This window comes from Tachyglossus aculeatus, chromosome 9, assembly GCF_015852505.1.
Source record: "Tachyglossus aculeatus isolate mTacAcu1 chromosome 9, mTacAcu1.pri, whole genome shotgun sequence".
Classification (NCBI taxonomy): Eukaryota; Metazoa; Chordata; class Mammalia; order Monotremata; family Tachyglossidae; genus Tachyglossus; species Tachyglossus aculeatus.
The window spans coordinates 6,972,238-6,994,801 of NC_052074.1; the positions used below are offsets into that span (position 1 = coordinate 6,972,238).

The window sequence follows — 22,564 nt, forward strand, 5'->3', positions numbered from 1 at the left end:
TTAAATATTTGGAATCAGTTAATCAGTGGTAATTATGGAGCAGCTGTGTGCACTACACTATACTAAATGCTCGGAGAAGTACAATGCGGTAGATGAAAATGATGAAAAAAAGTCGAACACAATGCTGATTCTCAAAAGTATAGTCCTCAAACTGGTTTCAGAAGACATTGGTTCAGTCCTGGCAAGGATATGATTTGGTGGAACAGTGCTTTGCACATAGTAAGCAATTAATAAATGCCATTATTATTATTATTATTATTAGTTGGTATGCCACCCTCCTCTGCCTCTTGCGGTCTAACGGTGCAGCTTTGTGACTGCCACCATTAGTGAGCCTTAACTATGACTCCGTCTGAGAGAAAAAGCCATGCACTGAAAACGAATCAAATCCAGCATGAAACACTCTACTCTGGTTTTGTGTTTTATTTTAAACAGAAATGCCGACACCTAAAAATTGCGGATCGGAGGGGATGATCTAGCAACAATTAGAGAGGCAGCACGGCCTAATGAAGAGAGCACTTGGGAGTCAGCGGACTGGGGTTCTGATCCTGGCTCCATCTCTTGCCTGCTGTGTGACTTTAGGCAAGTCACTTAACTTCTCTGGGCCTCAGTATCCTCACCTGTACAGAATGGGGATCCAATACTTGTTCTTCCTCTTACTTAGACTGTGAGCCCTATCAGGGACAGGGACTGTGCCCAACCTGATTATTCATTCATTCATTCAATCGTATTTACTGAGCGCTTACTGTGTGCAGAGCACTGTACTAAGCGCTTGGGAAGTACAGGTCGGCAACATGTGGAGACGGTTCCCTCCCCAACAACGGGCTCACGGTCTAGAAGGGGGAGACAGACGACAAGACAAAGCGTGTGGACAGGTGTCAAGTCATCAGAACAAATAGAATTAAAGCTAGATGCACATCTTATATCTACCCCAGTGCTTACGCACAGAAAGGACTTAAATATCTTTTTATTATTATCATTTGTAGTAATTAGCAAGTGGATATACCCAGGCCATGATTTCCCCCCTGGACTGCAGCTGTAGGTGATGGTCTGTTGGGGGGGTACCATTATCTTTGATTTTTATTCTTTTTTCCGACTGTGAAAACTGTTTATAATAATAATAATAATAATGATAATAATAATAATAATAGCATTTATTAAGTGCTTACTATGTGCAAAGCACTGTTCTAAGCGCTGGGGAGGTTACAAGGTGATCAGGTTGTCCCACGGGGGGCTCACAGTCTTAATCCCCATTTCACAGATGAGGTCACTGAGGCCCAGAGAAGTGAAGTGACTTGCCGAAAGTCACACAGCTGACAATTGGCGGAGTCGGGATTTGAACCCATGACCTCTGACTCCAAAGCCCGGGCTCCTTCCACCGAGCCACGCTGCTTTCTGTTTAGAAAGGAGATTGAGTTTTTACGCTGTTCGGTCGGGTGTACACTCTTGACAGATGCTACTTTTCCATCATCATCAATCGGATTTATTGAACGCTCACTATGTGCAGAGCACTGTACTAAGCGCTTGGGAAGTACAAATTGGCAACATATAGAGACAGTCCCTACCCAACAGTGGGCTCACAGTCTAAAAGACTGTCACAGTCCATCCCCGGTAGGATTTGAAAGTTCAAGCTTGTCATCTTCTCCAACACCTACCTGCTTAACTAGGTGGTGGTATCCATTTAACACAGCCTTCAGTTGCCAACTGCACTGCAACCTTGAAAGGGAACGGAGAAATAGGCTTTTCATTTGGAGCAAGAGACATTTAACCGACTTCGCCTATTCAATCTTCTCTCCAGGCACCTACAAAGGGAGTTCAATCAAATCAAATCGATGATATTTCTTGAGTGCTCATTGTGTGCGGCGCACTGTATTAAGCGCTTGTGAGAGTACAATACCACAGAGTTGGAAAGGCACGTTCCCTAGGTCTAGATGGGGAGACGGACATTAAAATAAATTATGGGTAGGTACAATAATTGTTGGAGGGGTGGGGTGACTATCGAGTGCATAAATTGGTGACGCTTTTCTCTTTGCTTCCTTCTTTTTACAGGCGCATAAAGATGTCTGGTCTAATAGCCAATTTGAGGCGTGCATCCTATTCACGGCTAAAATCCAAATATAAATCCAAAGTATTTTGGTTAGGACTCTCTAACAGACATCGGCGCAGCCCAGTGAGAAGAGCGCAGGCTTGGTAGTTGGGGATCTGGGTTCTAATCTACAGAAGCCGCGTTGCTTAGTGGAAAGAGCCCGGGCTTGGGAGTCGGAGGTCGTGGGTTCTAATCCCGGCTCCGCCACTTATCATCTGTGTGACTCTGGGCAAGTCGCTTAACTTCTCTGTGCCTCAGTTACTTCACCGGAGACTGTGAACCCCATGTGGGACAAACTGATTACCTTGGATCTACCCCAGCTTTGGAACAGTGCTTGACACATAGTAAGCGCTTAACAAATACCATCATTATTATGTTTGCCACTTGCCTGCTATGTGGCCTTAGGGAAATCTTCCATGGGACTCAGTTTTATCATCTGTATTTATTTATTTATTTTACTTGTACATATCTATCCTATTTATTTTATTTTGTTGGTATGTTTAGTTTTGTTCTCCGTCTCCCCCTTTTAGACTGTGAGCCCACTGTTGGGTAGGGACTGTCTCTATGTGTTGCCAATTTGTACTTCCCAAGCGCTTAGTACAGTGCTCTGCATATAGTAAGCGCTCAATAAATACGATTGATGATGATGATGATGATGATCTGTAAAATGGGGATGCAATACCTAGTCTCCCTTCCTCTCAGAGACCCATGTGGGGCAGAGACTGAGTTCAACCTGCTTATATCCACCCCAGGATTTAGTACAGTGCTTGCCATATAGTAAGTGCATAAAAAATACCACAATCATTATCATCATCATCATCATCAATCGTATTTATTGAGCGCTTACTGTGTGCAGAGCACTGTACTAAGCGCTTGGGAAGTATAAATTGGCAACATATAGAGACAGTCCCTACCCAACAGTGGGCTCACAGTCTAAATATTACTATTATTAGTACTAAACTCTTCTTCTGGACTTCCCAGGCAGCTGATAAGGTGCCTTGCACTAAATGGGAATTCAACAAATGCTACGACTACTAAATATTTCTTTTATTTTCTAAAAAATGATAAACATCAACTCTTCTCTAGACTCTCAGCTTTATAGCCAATAGAGTTAACACTAAAAGATTCACTAGAATTTCCCAGTATTTCTGATGAGAAGTTTAACGGATTTAAAAAAAACTTACAAATACAAATTTATTATGGTGCTCACCACACCAGAGAGCAGCAAAAAACTGAAATCCAGCAGCATAAACTTCAACAGATGACACCATAGTTATACAAAAAGCCCAACTTACACCTATTTGGAAACGATAATTTGGACTTGGAGAATTTAAACGGAAAAAAAAAATCAGTGATATGCTAAGGTTTTTCTTTCTTCCTCCTCTTCCCACCTTTCTGAAATGTTAGAAAATTGTTGCCGGGTACTTGGTCATAACGGCAATTATCGCTGCCTCCGGAAAATGGTAACCGTTAAGCTAAAACTCTGGACTTTTAAAATAGTACTCAAGAATGGTCTCTCACCTTGCATTTTTCACGTTCAAATCTGCAGGTAGCAATATTCTAAGATGGAAGTCTCTCCCCTAAGAAAAAAAACATTGAAAAGTTATATTCAAGACCGCAGTTCTGACGGGCAGAATTCTTCCTCTGAGTATTGCCTGAGAAAATTAAAAAAAAACAACACCTTGGCTAAATAAAAGCTGCTGAGCTGTTAGCTTCTGTGATTGCCACGGGCAAAATAATGAATCGAGCTTATGTTGGGCAGACACTGCTCTAAGCACTGGGGAGAGTCTGATAAAGTATATATATATGTATATATGGTTGTACATATTTATTACTCTATTTATTTATTTATTTATTTTACTTGTACATATCTATCCCATTTATTTTATTTTGTTAGTATGTTTGGTTTTGTTCTCTGTCTCCCCCTTTTAGACTGTGAGCCCACTGTTGGGTAGGGACTGTCTCTAGATGTTGCCAATTTGTACTTCCCAAGAGCTTAGTACGGTGCTCTGCACATAGTAAGCGCTCAATAAATACGATTGATGATGATGACGATAAAGTATAATTCCTCAAATTCTGATTCCAAACTCCACAGTTGAGTAATCTCCCAGGGGTCTGTTCGGTATTATTACTAGACAAAATAAAATGTCAAAACATGCTAAAACACACTCTCCACCAAATAAACAACCCAAAACCATCACTTAAAATCCCCAGCTGCTACTTCTAAGGTCCACCATCACAGGTCGGACATCGAAAGCCTCTGTTGACACCAGACGCTGAGTCGCATGCGACGTTGCATGCGCGACTGCAGACACGCAGCATAATGTAATGACGTCTAATATTATAATGTAATAATGTTGTGGAAGTTCACTCAAGTCCCTCCAAAACCTAGAACTTTTTTTCAAGGAGACCCGTGAGTGTCCCCACGCCCCAACAGTTGTGATAATAATAATAATAATGGCATTTGTTAAGTGCTTACTATGTGCCAAGCTCTGTTCTAAGCACTGGGGTAGATACAAGGTTATCAGGCTGTCCTATGTAGGGCTCACAGTCTTAATCCCCATTTTATAGATGAGGTAACTGAAGCACAGAGAAGTTAAGTGACTTGCCCAAAGTCACACAGCGGACCAGTGGTGGAGTCAGAATTAGAACTCACAACCTCAGACTCCAAGCAGATCTTTCCACTAAGCCATATTCTTATATTCTATTTTTCCTCTATCTGACATTTATTTCAATGTCTGTCTTTCCCTGTGGGATTGAATCTACCAATTATATTTTACTGCATTTTCTCAAGCCCTTAGTAGAGTGTTCCTCACACAGTAAGTACTTTATGAATACCAATGACTGATTAATTTAGTTTAACTTTCACTGAGTCACATCTGTCTCCAATTACTTAGCAGTTTGGTCTGTATTTAAATGGTCCCCCTTTAAGCACTTATATAATAAATTAGTGAGTACTTTAGGTCCCACAGCATTTAACATATTTGTAATTTATTTTAATACCAGTCTCACCATCTAGACCGTAAGCTCCTTGTGGGCAGGAAATGTGTGTCAGTCAGGCAGTCAATCGTATTTATTGAGTGCTTACTGTAATTTATTTTAATATCAGTCTCACCATCTAGACCGTAAGCTCCTTGTGGGCAGGAAATGTGTGTCAGTCAGTCAATCGTATTTACTGAGTGCTTACTGTGTGCAGAGCACTGTACTCTGTCCAAGCGCTTAGTACAGTGCTCTGCACACAGTAAGCGCTCAATAAATACAATTGAATGAATGAATGAATGCACTAAGCTCTTCAGGGAGTATATATGGATATATGTTTGTACATATTTATTACTCTATTTATTTATTTTACTTGTACATATCTATTCTATTTATTTTATTTTGTGAATACGTTTGGTTTTGTTCTGTCTCCCCCTTCTAGACTGTGAGCCCACTGTTGGGTAGGGACTGTCTCTATATGTTGCCAACTTGTACTTCCCAAGCGCTTAGTACAGTGCTCTGCACACAGTAAGCGCTCAATAAATGCGATTGATTGATTGATTGATTGATTACTCCTCCAGGAGGCCTTCCCAAACCGAGCCCCCTCCTTCTTCTCTCCCTCCCCATCCCCCCGCCATACCTCCTTCCCCTCCCCACAGCACCTGTATATATGTTTGTACAGATTTATTACTCTATTTATTTTACTTGTACATATTTACTATTCTATTTATTTTATTTTGTTAATATATTTTGTTTTGTTGTCTGTCTCCCCCTTCTAGACTGTGAGCCTGTTGTTGGGTAGCGACCGTCTCTATATGTTGCCGACTTGGACTTCCCAAGCGCTTAGTCCAGTGCTCTGCACACAGTAAGCGCTCAATAAATATGACTGAATGAATGAATGCATGTTTCGTATGTTAGATCTGCACTCATTGTTCACCCCACCCTTAGCCCCATAGCATACGTACATACGCAGAGTTTATTTATATTTAATGTCTGTCTTCCCCTCTAGATTGTAAACTCGCCGTGGGCAAGAAACGAATCCACCAACTCCGTTATCTGGTACTCTCCCGAGGGCTTAGTACCTTGCTCTAAATCAATCAATCGTATTTATTGAGCGCTTACTATGTGCAGAGCACTGTACTAAGCACTTGGGAAGTACAAATTGGCAACACATAGAGACAGTCCCTACCCAACAGTGGGCTCACCGTCTAAAAACTGCTCTACCTTGCTCTAAACACAGTAAGTACTCAATAAATACCACTGATTGATTGATTTCAATCAGGAAACACACAGTCAATTGACAGAGAAACATCATACAACGATCTGGGAAGAAATAAGGGAAGGTTATTTACCGGGAATGGAATTCATCAAGGAAGTGACTTTTACCACCTGCAAAATTGTTCCCTAATTCAGTATGCCAGAGAATGATACCATAAAACTTCAAAGGCATACAAGACAACATCTTCACTCTTTGGTGTAACTTTTGATAAGGACAAGAAATCCACCCAACTGTGAATATCAATACTAAATGCAGATATTATGGTAATGAAAAATATTTTCAATAATCAGGTAATTCATTCATTCATTCAACTGTATTTATTGAGTGCTTACTGTGTGCAGAGCACTGTACTAAGCGCTTGGGAAGTACACGTGGGCAACATATAGAGACGGTCCCTACCCAAAAACGGGCTCACAGTCTAGGTACTCTAGTTATTACACGTGCAGGCCTTAACTGAGGGCCGCTACTAATTTCTAAAAATACTCCTATTGAAAAAAAGTTCAACCTTGGTATGCATTCATATGAACTGGCTTCGTTTAGTTGTTTTTTTTTTCATTTTCAGATAGGTAAACAGAATTTTACTTTCATCCACTGTTGCGAATTGCCTTTGAAAAAGAGAGAATGTATGAAATTTGAGCAAAGAAAGTGGTAAAGGACAAGCAGAAGAATAATCTTTTGCTTCAACAGTGTAAGATGAAAAATAGTAATAAAACTCCCCCAAAACAATTAATGTCGGTTCACTTTAAGCACATGGAAATTTCAAAGAATCCCCTTAAAGCAGTTTCAAAAATAGAGGAACACAATTAGATGTACCCCATAACCTTTACTTTCATGGTAATATTACGGTACTGACTTTCATTACATTTAAATGTCCTTTTAAAAAAATGAAACAAATGTAATACTGACCTTTAAAAAAGGTCAAGTAACAATGATTCACTATTTCATTAAAGTACTGAAAGGTATTATGTAGTAACTTTAACCTACCTTCACATACCCCACCATGCATTCAGTTGGTAATCAAGAATTAGAGAAACTAGTATGACTGAGGTATAGTATTTGACTTGGCTTCCAAATGTTAATGATCTGATTTCCAAGTTCTATCAGATGTAGTATTAAATGCAAGGTTTTGCCCAGAGTTTCTCAACCAAGGATATATTTAAACTTAGGGCTCCCAAGTGCAAAACACATTTAGCAATTTTTTTTTTTAAATGGCATTTGTTAAGTGCTTACTATTGTGCCAATCAGTCAATGGTATTGATTGAGCGCTTATTATTACTCTATTTATTTATTTATTTATTTTATTTGTACATATCTATTCTATTTATTTTATTTTGTTAGTATGTTTGGTTTTGTTCGCTGTCTCCCCCTTTTAGACTGTGAGCCCACTGCTGGGTAGAGACTGTCTCTATATGTTGCCAATTTGTACTTCCCAAGCGCTTAGTACAGTGCTCTGCACATAGTAAGCGCTCAATAAATACGATTGATTGATTGATTATTATGTGCTGAGTTTCTGTTTGGCCCTTTGCATCATTTGCAGATGTCAGAGATCAAACACGAGCATTTACGGAGTGCTTACCCTGTGTAAAACACCATCCCAAATGCTTGGGAGAGTACAAGAATTAAAATGTACCACGGCGAGGTTATTTTCTGTACGCTTTAACTTTTTTTTAACTTAAATTGTTTTAGCCATATTAAAGAACAAATTGTGTTATTTCATCCCGTCCGAATCCAGCATTCAATATTGTATCTTGTTCACTTCTAAGTGTTTTTTTCTGATTACACTCTTCTAAGGGCAAATGTAACAATTTGAGGGGCTTCTCACTATCTTCTGACCATTTCAGTCCTAATAAATTTGCATCTATTAATGATGGTATTTGTTAAGCGCTTACTGTGTGCAAAGCACTAAGTGCTGGGGAGGATACAGGGGGATAGGTTGTCCCACGGCAGGGGGGCTGGGTCTTTAATCCCCATTTTACAGATGAGGGAACTGAGGCACAGGGAAGTGAAGTGACTTGCCCAAAGTCACAGAGCTGCCAAGTGGCAGAGCCGGGATTTGAACCCACGACCTGACTCGCAAGCCCGTGCTCTTTCCGCTGAGCCACGCTGCTTCTCTGCATATATGAGGACACCATCCCAACTTCAGTGAGATGCCTACATTTTAAAGAGAGGCATCTTCAACAGTCGATCAGGACAATATCCAAGTTTTTCTGGGCCCGCTGCCTAACATTGGTCGAATCACTGGACTTCTCTATGCCTCAGTTTCCTCATGAATCAGTAAGTGCTATTTATTGAGTGCTATGTGCAGGGCGCGCTGTTCATTCAATCGTATTTATTGAGTGCTTACTGGGTGCAGAGCACTGTACTAAGCGCTTGGGAGAGGACAATATAACATCAAACAGAAGAATATAACATAACAACACAACATCAAATAGAAGCAGCACGGCTTAGTGGATAGAGCTGGGGCCTGGGAATCAGAAGGTCATGGGTTCCAATCCCAGCTCTGCCCCTTGTCTGCTGGGTGACCTTGTGCAAGTCGCTTCACTTCTCTGGGCCTCAGTTACCTCATCTGTAAAATGGGGATGAAGACCGTGAGCCCCATGTGGGACTTGGTCTGTGTCCAACCTAACTTGTATCTACCCCAACGCTCAGAGCAGTGCTTGGCACATAGTAAGCGCTTAACAAGTACCATCATCATGGCTCAGTGGAAAGAGCCCGGGCTCTGGAGTCAGAGGTCATGGGTTCAAATCCCGGCTCTGCCACGTCTGCTGTGTGACTTTAGGCAAGTCACTTCACTTCTCTGAGCCTCATTTCCCTCATCTGTAAAATGGGGATTAAGACTGTGAGCCCCACGTGGGACAACCTGATCACCTTGTATCCCCCCCAGCGCTTAGAACAGTGTTTTGCACATAGTAAGCGCTTAACAAATGCCAACATCATCATTATTATTATTGTTATCAAACACATCCCCTGCTCACAACAAGCTCACAGTCCAGAGAAGCTATATTGTATATTATCTAGAGATACTATATTATAGTATATATTATTATATTATATATCGTACACTATTACATTATATATTATTATTATATTATATTCTATAGTGAAGCCAAGCGCTTAGTACAATGCTCTGCACACAGTAAGCGCTCAAGTGTCTTTGTGGAAAGAGCCCAGGCTGGAAGTCAGAAGGTCCTGGGTTCTAATCCCAACTCCGCCATGTGTCTGCTGTGTGACCTTGGGCAAGTCACTTAACTTCTCTGTGCATCAGTGACCTCATCTGGAAAATCGGGATTAAGACTGTGAGCCTCGTGTGGGACAACCTGATAACCTTGTATCCACCCTAGCGCTTAGAACAGTGCTTGGCACATAGTAATCTCTTAACAAATGCCATTATTATTATTATTATTATTATTATTATTATTATTATTATTATATTACATGCTATAGAGATGCCAAACGTTTAGTACAGTGCTTTGCACACAGTAGGTGCTCAATAAATATGATTATTAACAATGATGCTAATAATACTTTCCAAGCACTTGCTCTGCACAGTTAGAGCTCAAAATATACGATTAATAATGATGCTAATAACAATAATACTTTCCAAGCGCTTAGTACAGTGCTCTACACATGGTAAGCACTCAATAAATACGATTAATAATAGTGATGCTAATAATCATGTTAGCACAAGTATAATAATAGTAAAATATAGTATATAATATATCATATATTATATTATATATCATATAAATAATATAATATAATATAATACATATAATATATATTATGTATATATGTTGCTGACTTGTACTTCCCAAGAGCTTAGTACGTGCTCTGCACAAAGTAAGCGCTCAATAAATAAGATTGAATAAATGAATGAATCATAATACCAAGTGCTTAGTACAGTGCTCTGCACACAGTAAGTGCACCATAAATACGATTGAATGAATGCATGAATCATACTTTCCAAGCGGTTAGTACAGTGCTCTAAACACGGTAAGCACTCCATAAATACGAATGAATTAATGAATAAATCATAATACTTTCCAAGTGCTGTAGTACAGTGCTCTGCACACAGTAAGTGCTCAATAAGTATGACTGAATGAATGGATAATAATAATAATGATGGTATTTGGTAAGTGAATGACTGACTTACCGAATCTGACTGACTATGAATGTATAACTGAATCTATCTGACTGCCTGACTGAATCTATCTGAATGACTGACTGACTGAACCTGACTATCTGACTGAATTAATGACTGACTGACAGAATCTGACTATGACTGAATGAATGACCAAATCTATCTGGCTGAATGAATGACTGACCATGAATGACTGTCTGAATCTATCTGACTGACTGAATCTGACTGACTGAATGAATGACTGAATCTATCTGAATGACTGACTGACCGACCGAATCTATCTGACTGAATTAATGACTGACTGACCGAATCTGACCATGACTGAATGAATGACTGACTGACAATGAATGAATGACTGAAGCTGACTGACTGACTGAATCTATCTGACTGAATAAATGACCGAATCTATCTGAATGACTGACTGACCGAATCTATCTGACTGAATTGACTGACTGACTGACCGAATCTGACCATGACTGAATGACTGACTGACAATGAATGAATGACTGAAGCTGACTATCTGATTCACTGAATCTGACTGACTGACTGACCGAATCTATCTGACTGAATTAATGACTGACCGAATCTGACCATGACGGAATGACTGACTGACAATGAATGAATGACTGAAGCTGACTATCTGACTGACTGAATCTATCTGACTGACTGAATGAATGAATGACTGAATCTATCTGAATGACTGACTGACCGAATCTGACTGAATTAATGACTGACTGACCAAATCTGACCATGACTGAATGAATGACTGACTGACAATGAATGAATGACTGAAGCTATCTGACTGAATCTATGACTGAATGAATGACTGAATCGATCTGACTGATTGACCGAATCTGACCATGACTGAATGAATGACTGACAGACAATGAATGAATGACTGAAGCTATCTGACTGACTGAATCTGACTGACTGAATGAATGAATGACTGAATCTATCTGAATGACTGACTGACCGAATCTGACTGAATTAATGACTGACTGACAAATCTGACCATGACTGAATGAATGACTGATTGACAATGAATGAATGACTGAAGCTATCTGACAATCTATGACTGAATGAATGACTGAATCGATCTGACTGAATTAATGACTGACTGACCGAATCTGACCATGACTGAATGAATGACTGACAGACAATGAATGAATGACTGAAGCTGACTATCTGACTGACTGAATCTATCTGACTGACTGACTGAATGACTGAATCTGACTGAATTAATGACTGACTGACCGAATCTGACCATGACTGAATGAATGACCGAATCTATCTCACTGAATTAATGACTATCTGACTGAATGAATCTTACTGACTGAATGACTGGCTGTGACAGACTTCAAGACTGTGAGCCCTCTCTACGTTTCCAACTGGTGCTTCCCCAGCGCTTAGTCCAGTGCTCTGCACCCAGTAAGCGCTCACTAAGTACGACTGAACGAATGACTGAATCTACCTGACTGACTGACCGAGAAGCTCCGCGGCTGCGCAGTGGAGACGATGGGGCCGCGGCCGGAAGAACGCTATTGGCTGAGGCGCCGGAGCCCCGCGGGGAGGGGCGGGGCCGGCGCTGACGTCACTGGCCTTAGCCCCGCCCACCCCGGGCGCCGACCAATCGGCGGCCGTGGCGGGAGTTTCGCGTCTCGCGCCGGGCGCCGGCCTCGCGCGCGGGGAGGAAGGGGAGGGAGCAATGGCGGCGCCTCCTCGCTCTCCTCACAGGCCGTTGGCGGCGGCCGCGGATAATGGCGGAAGAGTCCGGTACCTGAGCGGAGACGAAGCCCTCGTACACGGTTTTCTCCCGGTTCTGCGGTAAAAGCAGCGGACACAGGCGCAGCAGGGTTGAGCCCGAGCCCGCCATGGCGAAGTTGCCCACCGCCCCGCCCCGCCCCGTTGCCCGGGTTACGGGGTCCGCGCATGCGCGCTGCCGGCCCCGCCCCCCTCGGGGAGGCCCAACGGACGCTCATTCATTCATTCATTCATTCATTCATTCAATCCATCGCATTCATTCATTCATATCAATTAATCATATTTATTGAGCGCTTACTATGTGCAGAGCACTGTACTAAGCGCTTGGGAAGTACAAATTGGCAACATCTAGAGACAGTCCCTACCCAACAGTGGACTCACAGTCTAAAAGGGGGAGACAGAGAACAAAACCAAACATACTAACCAAATAAAATAAATAGAATAGATATGTCCAAGTAAAATAAATAAATAAATAGAGTAATAAATATGTACAAACATATACATATACACAGGTGCTGTGGGGAAGGGTATTTATTGAGCATTTCCTGTACGCAGAGCACTGGACTAAATAAATAAATAAATAAATTTATTTATTTATTTTACTTGTACATATCTATTCTATTTATTCTATTTTGTTAGTATGTCTGGTTTAGTTCTCTGTCTCCCCCTTTTAGACTGTGAGCCCACTGTTGGGTAGGGACTGTCTCTAGATGTTGCCAATTTGTACTTCCCAAGCGCTTAGTACAGTGCTCTGCACATAGTAAGCGCTCAATAAATACGATTGATGATGATGATGATGGACTAAGCGCTCGGGAAGTCCAAGTTGGCAACATAATTGAGCGCTTCCTGTGTGCAGGACACTGGGCTAAGCGCTTGGGAAGAACAAGTTGGCAACATAGACGGTCATTCATTCATTCCATCATATTTATTGAGCGCTTCCTGTGTGCAGAGCACTGGACTAAGCGCTTGGGAAGTACAAGTTGGCAACATAGAGAGACGGTCATTCATTCATTCAATCCATCGTATTTATTGAGCGCCTCCTGTGTGCAGAGCACTGGACTAAGCGCTTGGGAAAACAAATTGGCAACATAGAGAGATGGTCATTCATTCATTCCATCGTATTTATTGAGCGCCTCCTGTGTGCAGAGCACTGGACTAAGCGCTTGGGAAGAACAAGTTGGCAACATAGAGAGACGGTCATTCATTCATTCCATCGTATTTATTGAGCGCCTCCTGTGTGCAGAGCACTGGACTAAGCGCTTGGGAAAACAAGTTGGCAACATAGAGAGACGGTCATTCATTCATTCCATCGCATTTATTGAGCGCCTCCTGTGTGCAGAGCACTGGACTAAGCGCTTGGGAAGAACAAGTTGGAAACATAGAGAGACGGTCATTCATTCCATCGTATTTATTGAGCACCTCCTGCGTGAAGAGCACTGGACTAAGCGCTTGGGAAGAACAAGTTGGCAACATAGAGAGACGGTCATTCATTCATTAATTTAATCAATCGTATTTATGGAGCGCTTCCTGAGTGCAGAGCACTGGACTAAGCGCTTGGGAAAACAAGTTGGCAACATAGACGGTCATTCATTCCATCGTATTTATTGAGCGCTTCCTGTGTGCAGAGCACTGGACTAAGCGCTTGGGAAGAACAAGTTGGCAACATAGAGAGGAGATGGTCATTCATTCAATCAATCGTGTTTATTGAGCGCTTCCTGCGTGCAGAGCACTGGACTAAGCGCTTGGGAAGAACAAGTTGGCAACATGTAGAGACAGTCATTCATTCATTCATTCATTCCATCGTATTTATTGAGCGCTTCCTGACTGCAGAGCACCTGACTAAGCGCTTGGGAAGTACAAGTTGGCAACATATAGAGACAGTCATTCATTCATTCAATTAATCGTATTTATTGAGCAATTCCTGTGTGCAGAGCACTGTACTAAGCGCTTGGGAAGTACAAGTCGGCAACATCGAGAGACGGTCCCTCCCCAACCACAGGCTCATTCATTCATTCAATCGTATTTATTGAGTGCTTCCTGTGTGCAGAGCACTGTACTAAGCGCTTGGGAAGTACAAGTAGGCAACATAGAGAGACGGTCCCTACCCAACAACAGGCTCACAGTCTAGAAGGGGGAGACAGACAACAAAACTAACTATATTAATCAAAATAAAATAGAATAGTAAATATGTACAAATATGTAGTAGTGGTAATACATATTTACATGTAGTAAATATGTATTTGTTAAGTGCTTACTATGTGCCAAGCCCTGTTCTAAGTGCTGGGGGGATACAGGTAATAATAATAATAATAATAATAATAATAATAATAATAATAATAATAATAATAATAATAATATTTATTAAGCACTTACTATGTGCAAAGCACTGTTCTAAGCACTGGGGAGGTTACATGGTGATCAGGGTGTCCCACGGGGGGCTCCCAGTCTTCATCCCCATTTTATTCATTCATTCAATCATATTTATTGAGCGCTTACTGTGTGCAGAGCACGGGTCTAAGCGCTCATTTTACAGATGAGGGAACTGAGGCCCAGAGAAGCGACTTGCCCAAGATCACACTGCAGACATGTGTTGGAGCCAGGATTCGAACCTATGACCTCTGACTCCCAAGCCTGGGCTCTTTCCACTGAGCCACGCTGTTTCTCTAATTCAGTCAGTCTTTCAGTCGTATTTATTGAGAACAGGTGATTTAATTGTGGCGTTTGTTAAGTGCTTACTATATGCCAAGATTTGTGCTAAGCACCGGGGTAGAACAAGTTAATTAGGTCCCACGTGGGATTCACCGCCTAAGTAGGAGGAAGAACAGGTATTGAATCACCATTATAATAATAATAATGGCATTTATAAAGCGCTTACTACGTGCAAAGCACTGTTCTAAGCACTGTGGAGGTTACAAGGTGATCAGGTTGTGCCACGGGGGGCTCACAGTCTTAATCCACATTTTCCAGATGAGGGAACTGAGGCACAGAGAAGTGAAGCGACTTGCCCAAAGTCACCCAGCTGACAAGTGGCGGAGCCGGGATTCGAGCTAATAATAATAATAGTAATAATAATAATGGCATTTGTTTAAGCGCTTACTATGTGCAAAGCACTGTTCTAAGCGCTGGGGGGGTACAAGGTGATCAGGTTGTCCCACGGGGGGTTCACAATCTTAATCCCCATTTTACAGATGAGGTAACTGAGGCTCCGAGAAGTTAAATGACTTGCCCAAGGTCACACAGCAGACATGTGATGGAGCCAGGATTCGAACCCATGACCTCTGACTCCAAAGCCCGGGCTCTTTCCACTGAGCCAGGCATTATGTAGATGAGGGAACCGAGGCACAGATAAATTAGGTGATTTCCCCCAGTTCACACAGCGGACAAGTGGCAGAGCCGGGTTGAAAGCCCACGTCTTCTGAATCCCAGATCTATGCTCTTTCCACTAGACCACACAGCTTCCATTTTCCGCATAGTAAACTTTATTCACCTCCATCAGGGAAAAAACAGGAAAAATGTACTTAAGCCATATCCAAAGGGATCTAGGTCAGATTTGGCATCGGCGCAACCTCGCCATCATTCTGGCCATAAATGAGCAGCAGAAGACTCCATCATCAGCATATGTTAAGCGCTTAGTACAGTTTTTCGCTCACAGTAAGTGTTCAATAAATACAATTGAATGAATAAATTGGTTAATTTATCCATTTATGTGCATTATTTCATATACTCGCCCTCTCCAGGGTTTTTTGTCAGTTCATATATTAATGATAATAATCATGGTATTTGTTAAGTGCTCACTATGTGCCGAGCACTGCTGTAAGCATTGGGATAGATACACGGTAAACAGATTGTCCCCCGTGGGGCTCACGGTCTTAGTCCCCATTTTCCCGATGAGGTCACTGAGGCACAGAGAAGTGAAGCGACTTGCCCAAAGTCACAAGCAGACAAGTGAGCCCACTTCTAGACCGTGAGCCCACTGTTGGGTGGGGACCGTCTCTATACGTTGCCGACTTGTCCTTCCCAAGTGCTTAGTCCAGTGCTCTGCACACAGTAAGCGCTCAATAAATACGATTGAATGAATGAATGAAAAGTGGCGCAGCCAGAATTAGAACCCACAACCTCCGACTCCCAAGGCCGGGCTCTTTCCACTGAGCCACGCTGCTAATATTTATTAAGCACCCACTGTGTCAGACTACCTTACTAAGACCTGGAAAGTACAGTAGAATTAGTGGACATGTTCCCTGCCCTCCAGGAGCTTATAGTCAAGCAGAAGACAACTGTTAAAATGATTTACAGTGTGCCTTTCCCCCCAAAAAATATCATAAAACAAACTAACAATCGAGTCTAGGCCCTCCTAAGGACAGGAACTTCAACTTTATTTCTAAACTGTAAGCGCCTTGCGGGCTGGGAATGTGTCAATCAACTCTGCTATATTGTTCTCTCTTAATGCTTAATAACTAATGCTTAAAGGGCTTAATGAACTCCGATAGTGATGATGGTGATGATGAAAACATTCCTAGTATTTCCCAGGCTCATTGACAATTTTCTCCGCATACAGCCATTTTCTTCTGCCTTATTCATTCATTCATTCAATCAATCGTATTTATTGAGCGCTTACTGTGTGCAGAGCACTGTGCTAAGCGCTTGGGAAGTACAGGTTGGCAGGTTATCCAGGCTGAAGAGATTTGTCCGAGGCTTTACTTTGACTAGATACCAGATTAAAGGGGAAACCGCACTGTTAGCATGTCTTCATTACCAAGTGAAACCTCCCGGGCGAAATTTCCTGGAGTAAAATCAGCTTTTCTGCTACTGTTTTCCCCACAGAAATTCTCAAGGGATTTTGCTGCGGTTTGGGATTTCTCACCTGAGGGAGATCCTCACAGTAGAAAATCCTGTGAGAGTTTCACATTAACAGGAAAGGTTTTGGGGGGCTGTGACTCTGTGGATTTGTGACAGGTCTATCCCCACGATTATCTCGGCCTCCCCCCCTCCGGAGATTTTCCCTCCAGAGGCCACCCTGGCTGAAAATACCAGCAAAATTTTCTGGCCGGATTCTCTGGGGGAAAATGGAGTTCTCCAACTGGTTATTTGGGACACAACCCAACTCTTCAAATCATCTTGGAAATCTGAGACCTCCTGTAGTCTAGACAGAGCAAAAAGGTCAGGCGGAAATGAGATTTAAAGCTGAATTTATCATCGCATTGGGATTCTTCATGGTTAAATTTGTTAATGAAACTATATAAAAATGCCTTTTCCCACCTTATAACATACTGATTCCGGGGATTCACTGCCCTCGATGGTATTATGGAGGATAGAAGGGTAAAAAGTGAGAAAAAGACAACTTAATAACGAAATACAAGAAAAGTGGAAGTCTTTTAAAAAGGTATGGGATTAATATTACAAAACATCATGTTGTAATCTTGTCATTTCTGGAAAATTGAAGGAGGTTTGCATATAACACTCTCTCTCTCTCTCTCTCTCTCTCTCTCTCTCTCTCTCTCTCGCTTCCTGTCTTGCTCTAATTAAGCATTTCCATCCTTTCCTGAATTCAAATAGTAGCTAGTTTGGGATCTCATCGTGGGAAACATAAAATTCACTATCTAAAGCTCCTGAATCTGACATTTTGTCTCCGATTTCCTATTATAGTCCAACGCACACACTCTGCTGCTCTAACACCGACCTAATCTCTGTATCTCGATCTCGCCTATCTCATGGCCTACCCCTAGCCCAAATCCTGACCCTGGCCTGGAATGCCGTCGCTCCTCAAATCCATCAGACAATGACTCTCTCCCATTTCAAAGCCTTAGTGAAGGCCTTGAGGTCTTCCCAGACTAGGCCCTTTATTTTCTTTTCGTTCACTCATTCATTCAGTCAAGCGCTTAGTACAGTGCTCTGCACACAGTAAGCGCTCAATAAATACGATTGATGATGATGATTCAGTCAATTGTATTTATTGAGTGCTTACTGTGTGCAGAGCACTGTACTAAGCGCTTGGAAAATACAATACATCTGCATTGCCCTGACTTGTTCCCTTGATTCTCCCCCACCCACCCACCCCGTCCCGTCCCAGCCCCACAGCACTTATGTACATATCTGCCATTCATTTATTTGTATTGATGTCTCTCTCCCCCGTCTAGGCTGTAAACTCCTTGTATTGTTGTATTGTACTCTCCCAAGCGCTTAGTACAGTGCTCTGCCACTCTCCTCACCCTGTAAACCCTCCTAAAATCATATCGCATCCAGAAGATCTCCCCTGACAAAGTCTTCATACCCCAATGCACCCTCCCCTCTTCATTTTCTATATTCTCATATCTATCCCCTTTGGGTAGGGACTGTCTGTATATGTTGCCAACTTGTACTTCCCAAGCGCTTAGTACAGTGCTCTGCACACAGTAAGCACTCAATAAATATGATTGATTGATTGATTTAAGGATGTGGTATTATTAAGGATGTGATATTCACCCTATCCTCAATCCCACAGCACTGTGAACATGCCCCTACACTCTACCATTCCCCCATCTGTAATTTATTTTAATATAATAATAATGATGATGGTATTTGTTAAGCGCTTACTATGTGCCAAGCACTGTTCTAAGCCCTGGGGTTGATGCAAGGTTATCAGGTTGCCCCACATGAGGCTCACGGTCTTAATCCCCATTTTACAGGTGAGGCAACTGAGGCACAGAGAAGTTAAGTGACTTGGCCAAAGTCACGCAGCTGACAAGTGGTGGAGCCGGGATCAGAACCCGTGACCTTCCCCCTTCTAGGCTGTGAACCCGCTGTTGGGTAGGGACCGTCTCTAGATGTTGCCAACTTGTACTTCCCAAGCGCTTAGTTCAGTGCCCTGCACACAGTAAGCGCTCAATAAATAGGATTGAATGAATGAATGACCTCTGACTCTTAATCCCGGGCCCTTTCCACTAAGCCATGCTGCTTCTCTTCTAAACACCTTAAGCTCCTTGAAGGCAGGGACTGTGTCTACCAAATCTATTGTATTCTCTCAAGCACTTAGTACAATTCTCCGCAAACAGTAAGCGTGGAGTAAATAAGTAACTATTTTCAGCAAAAATGTTTTGGGAATACGTATGAGGCTTATGCCAGAAGTAACTCAACAGCAAAAAACTGTAAAAACATTGTTAATATAGCTAATTTAATCATCATCATCATCATCAATCGTATTTATTGAGCGCTTACTATGTGCAGAGCACTGTACTAAGTGCTTGGGAAGTACAAATTGGCAACATATAGAGACAGTCCCTACCCAACAGTGGGCTCACAGTCTAATGAACTGTGTTTGTGAATGTAGAGACAAGAACATTGTCTACTTCCTTGTTTTGGGAGATTTAAGAAAGAGGTTCCTGGTAGATGATGATTTTTTTGCCAACTTGTACTTCCCAAGCGCTTAGTACAGTGCTCTGCACACAGTAAGCGCTCAATAAATACGATTGAATGAATGAATTTTTTGGGCTGAGGAGACCAGGCTGACCACGTGGGATGATCCTGAAATTTAGGTGTTGGTTCTTTGAAATTGAAACCGAAATTGTCTTTGATGAGAAGCAGCGTGGCTCAGTGGAAAGAGCCCGGGCTTGGGAGTCAGAGGTCTGGGGTTCAAATCCCGGCTCCGCCACATGTCTGCTGTGTTACCTTGGGCAAGTTGCTTCGCTTCTCTGAGCCTCAGTTCCCTCATCTGTAAAATGGGGATTAAGACTGTGAGCCTCCCGTGGGACAACCTGATCACCTTGTATCCCCCCAGCGCTTAGAACAGTGCTTGGCACATAGTAAGCACTTAACAAATGCCATTATTATTATTATTATTATTATTATTATTATTATTATTTTATGAGAAGTAGTGTGACCTAGTGAATCGAGCATGGACCTCAGAGTCAGAAGGACCCGGGTTCTAATCGCGGCTCCGCTACTTTTCAAATCACTTCGCTTCTCTGTCCCTCACTTACCTCGTGCGTAAAATGGGGATTAATATGGTGAGCCCCATGGAGCCCGTTGTTGGGTAGGGACTGTCTCTATATGTTGCCAACTTCTACTTCCCAAGCGCTTAGTACAGTGCTCTGCACACAGGAAGCGCTCAATAAATACGATTGAATGAATACGGACTGTTTCCAAACTGATTAACTTATGTTTGTCCCAGCTCTTAGAACAGTGCCTGGCACATAGTAAGTGCTTAACAAATACCATAAAAGAAAAAACGAAATAGTAAAATGAATCCAGTTGATAATCTTCAAGCACGGAGGTCCAAGAATTCCAATTTTGGGGCTGTGCAAGCTTTGGAGCTGAGAGTTGAGGGAGTTGTGACCCTCTTGCCTGCAGCCTGGAGCTTGCTAAGGGGTCACTGCCCCCAGAATTCGTCCTGTGGCCCTGGAGGGGGCATGGCCCAAGACCATTCAGTTAATAATAATAATAATAATAATAATTGCAATTATCATTATTATAATGGTATTTATTAAGTCCTTACTATGTGCCAGGCACTGTTCTAGGCACTGGGGTGGATACAGATAGAGAAGCAGCATGGCTCAGTGGGAAGAGCACAGGCTTTGGAGTCAGAAGTTATGGGTTCAAATTCCGGCTCTGCCAATTGTCAGCTGTGTGACTTTGGGCAAGTCACTTCACTTCTCTGTGCCTCAGTTACCTCATCTGTAAAATGGGGATTAAGACTGTGAGCCCCCCGTGGGACAACCTGATCACCCTGTAACCTCTCCAGCGCCTAGAACACTGCTTTGCACATAGTAAGCGTTTAATAAATGCCGTCATTATTTACAAGCAAATCGGGTTGGGGACAGTCCCCCCTGTCCTACACGAGGCTCACAATCTTAATCCTCATTTTACAGATGAGGCCACTGAGGCGCAGAAAAGCGGAGCCACTCGCCCAAGACCGCGCAGCAGACGTGTGGCGGAGCCAGGATTAGAACCCAGATCCTTCCAACTCCCAGGCCATGCTGCTTCTCTCCTGGGACGGCTGCTGAGGTCTCCACAAGCCGGGCAGATGTGGTGGCACCGTTCCCCCGGGAGAACTGGCTGGTTTAGGCACAAATTCCCCCGGGGCAGATGGCAGAAGCGGCGGATGAGGAAAGCAGGTGAGTACATTTCTCCTTATCCCACTGTGCCCCATCTCTCTGTCCCCTTTACCCCCATTTCTTTCCTTTCCTTTTATCCCCATCTCCCCTCTTCTCCTGTTTTCTGTTCTCCCCTTTCCCTCTTTGCCCCTTCTTCTATTTTCCCATTCTTCCCTTTCATTCATTCATTCATTCATTCATTCAGTTGTATTTATTGAGCGCTTACTGTGTGCAGAGCACTGTCCTAAGCACTTGGGAGAGGACAATATAACAATGAACGGACGCATTCTTGCTCCCATTCACTTCCTCTTCTCCCCACACTCTCTTTTTGCCTCAAACCCTTGGGCCCTGCCTCAGGCCCAACTAAATCAATCTATTGACAGGATTTGAGTGCCAACTATGTGCAGAGCATTGTGTTCAATCAATCAATCAATCGTATTTATTGAGCCCTTATTGTGTGCAGAGCACTGTACTAAGCGCTGTTCAGAGCTTGGGAGTGCAAAGTTGAATCAATAGGCACAATCCCACGCCTCAAGGAGGTTGCAGTCTAATGGTGGGGGCTAGACACTTCAGGTAGGAGGAAGCAGATATATATCTATATAGATAGATAGATATAGATATGCTTATCTATATGTATGTATAGATATATTAGCATATCTATATCTATCTATCTATATCTATCTATATCACATATATATAGATAGATAGATATAGATATGCTTATATATCTATACATACATATAGATATAGATATGCTTATCTATATGTATGTATAGATATATAAGCATATCTATATCGATAGATATAGATAGATAGATATAGATATGGTAATATATCTATACATACATATAGATAAGCATATCTATATCTATATGTATGTATAGATATATAAGCATATCTATATCTATCTATCTATATATATAAGTGATAAAGGTAGAAGGCTCAGGTGTAGTGAAAGTGCTGAACTGGCAGTTTTGGGGAATATAAATCACTTTATCTTTGGCTGAGGTGGAGGGGAGAGGATCGGTCTATTTTCTTATTAAGCAGCATGAGAAGCAGCATGGCTCAGTGGAAAGAGCCCGGGCTTTGGAGTCAGAGGTCATGGGTTCAAATCCCGGCTCCGCCAATTGTCAGCTGGGTGACTTTGGGCAAGTCACTTCACTTCTCTGGGCCTCAGTTACCTCATCTGTAAAAATGGGGATTAAGACTGTGAGCCCCCTGTGGGGTAACCTGATCACCCTGTAAGCTCCCTAGTG

At 42.4% G+C, this 22,564-nt stretch overlaps 1 protein-coding gene across 1 annotated transcript in view; it reads right to left on the bottom strand.

Moving 5' to 3' along the window:
* The window catches only part of FANCL (FA complementation group L), a 61,111-nt gene extending 48,756 nt beyond the window's left edge, over window positions 1-12,355 (bottom strand). Inside the window, exons 1-3 of the mRNA XM_038751183.1 lie at window positions 12,260-12,355; window positions 3,605-3,663; window positions 1,653-1,713 (exon numbers count right to left, since the gene is read on the bottom strand). Of these exons, the coding sequence (XP_038607111.1) occupies window positions 1,653-1,713; window positions 3,605-3,663; window positions 12,260-12,355 (216 nt within the window). The remainder of the gene's footprint in view (window positions 1-1,652; window positions 1,714-3,604; window positions 3,664-12,259) is intronic.
* Window positions 12,356-22,564: the final 10,209 nt, after the last annotated feature.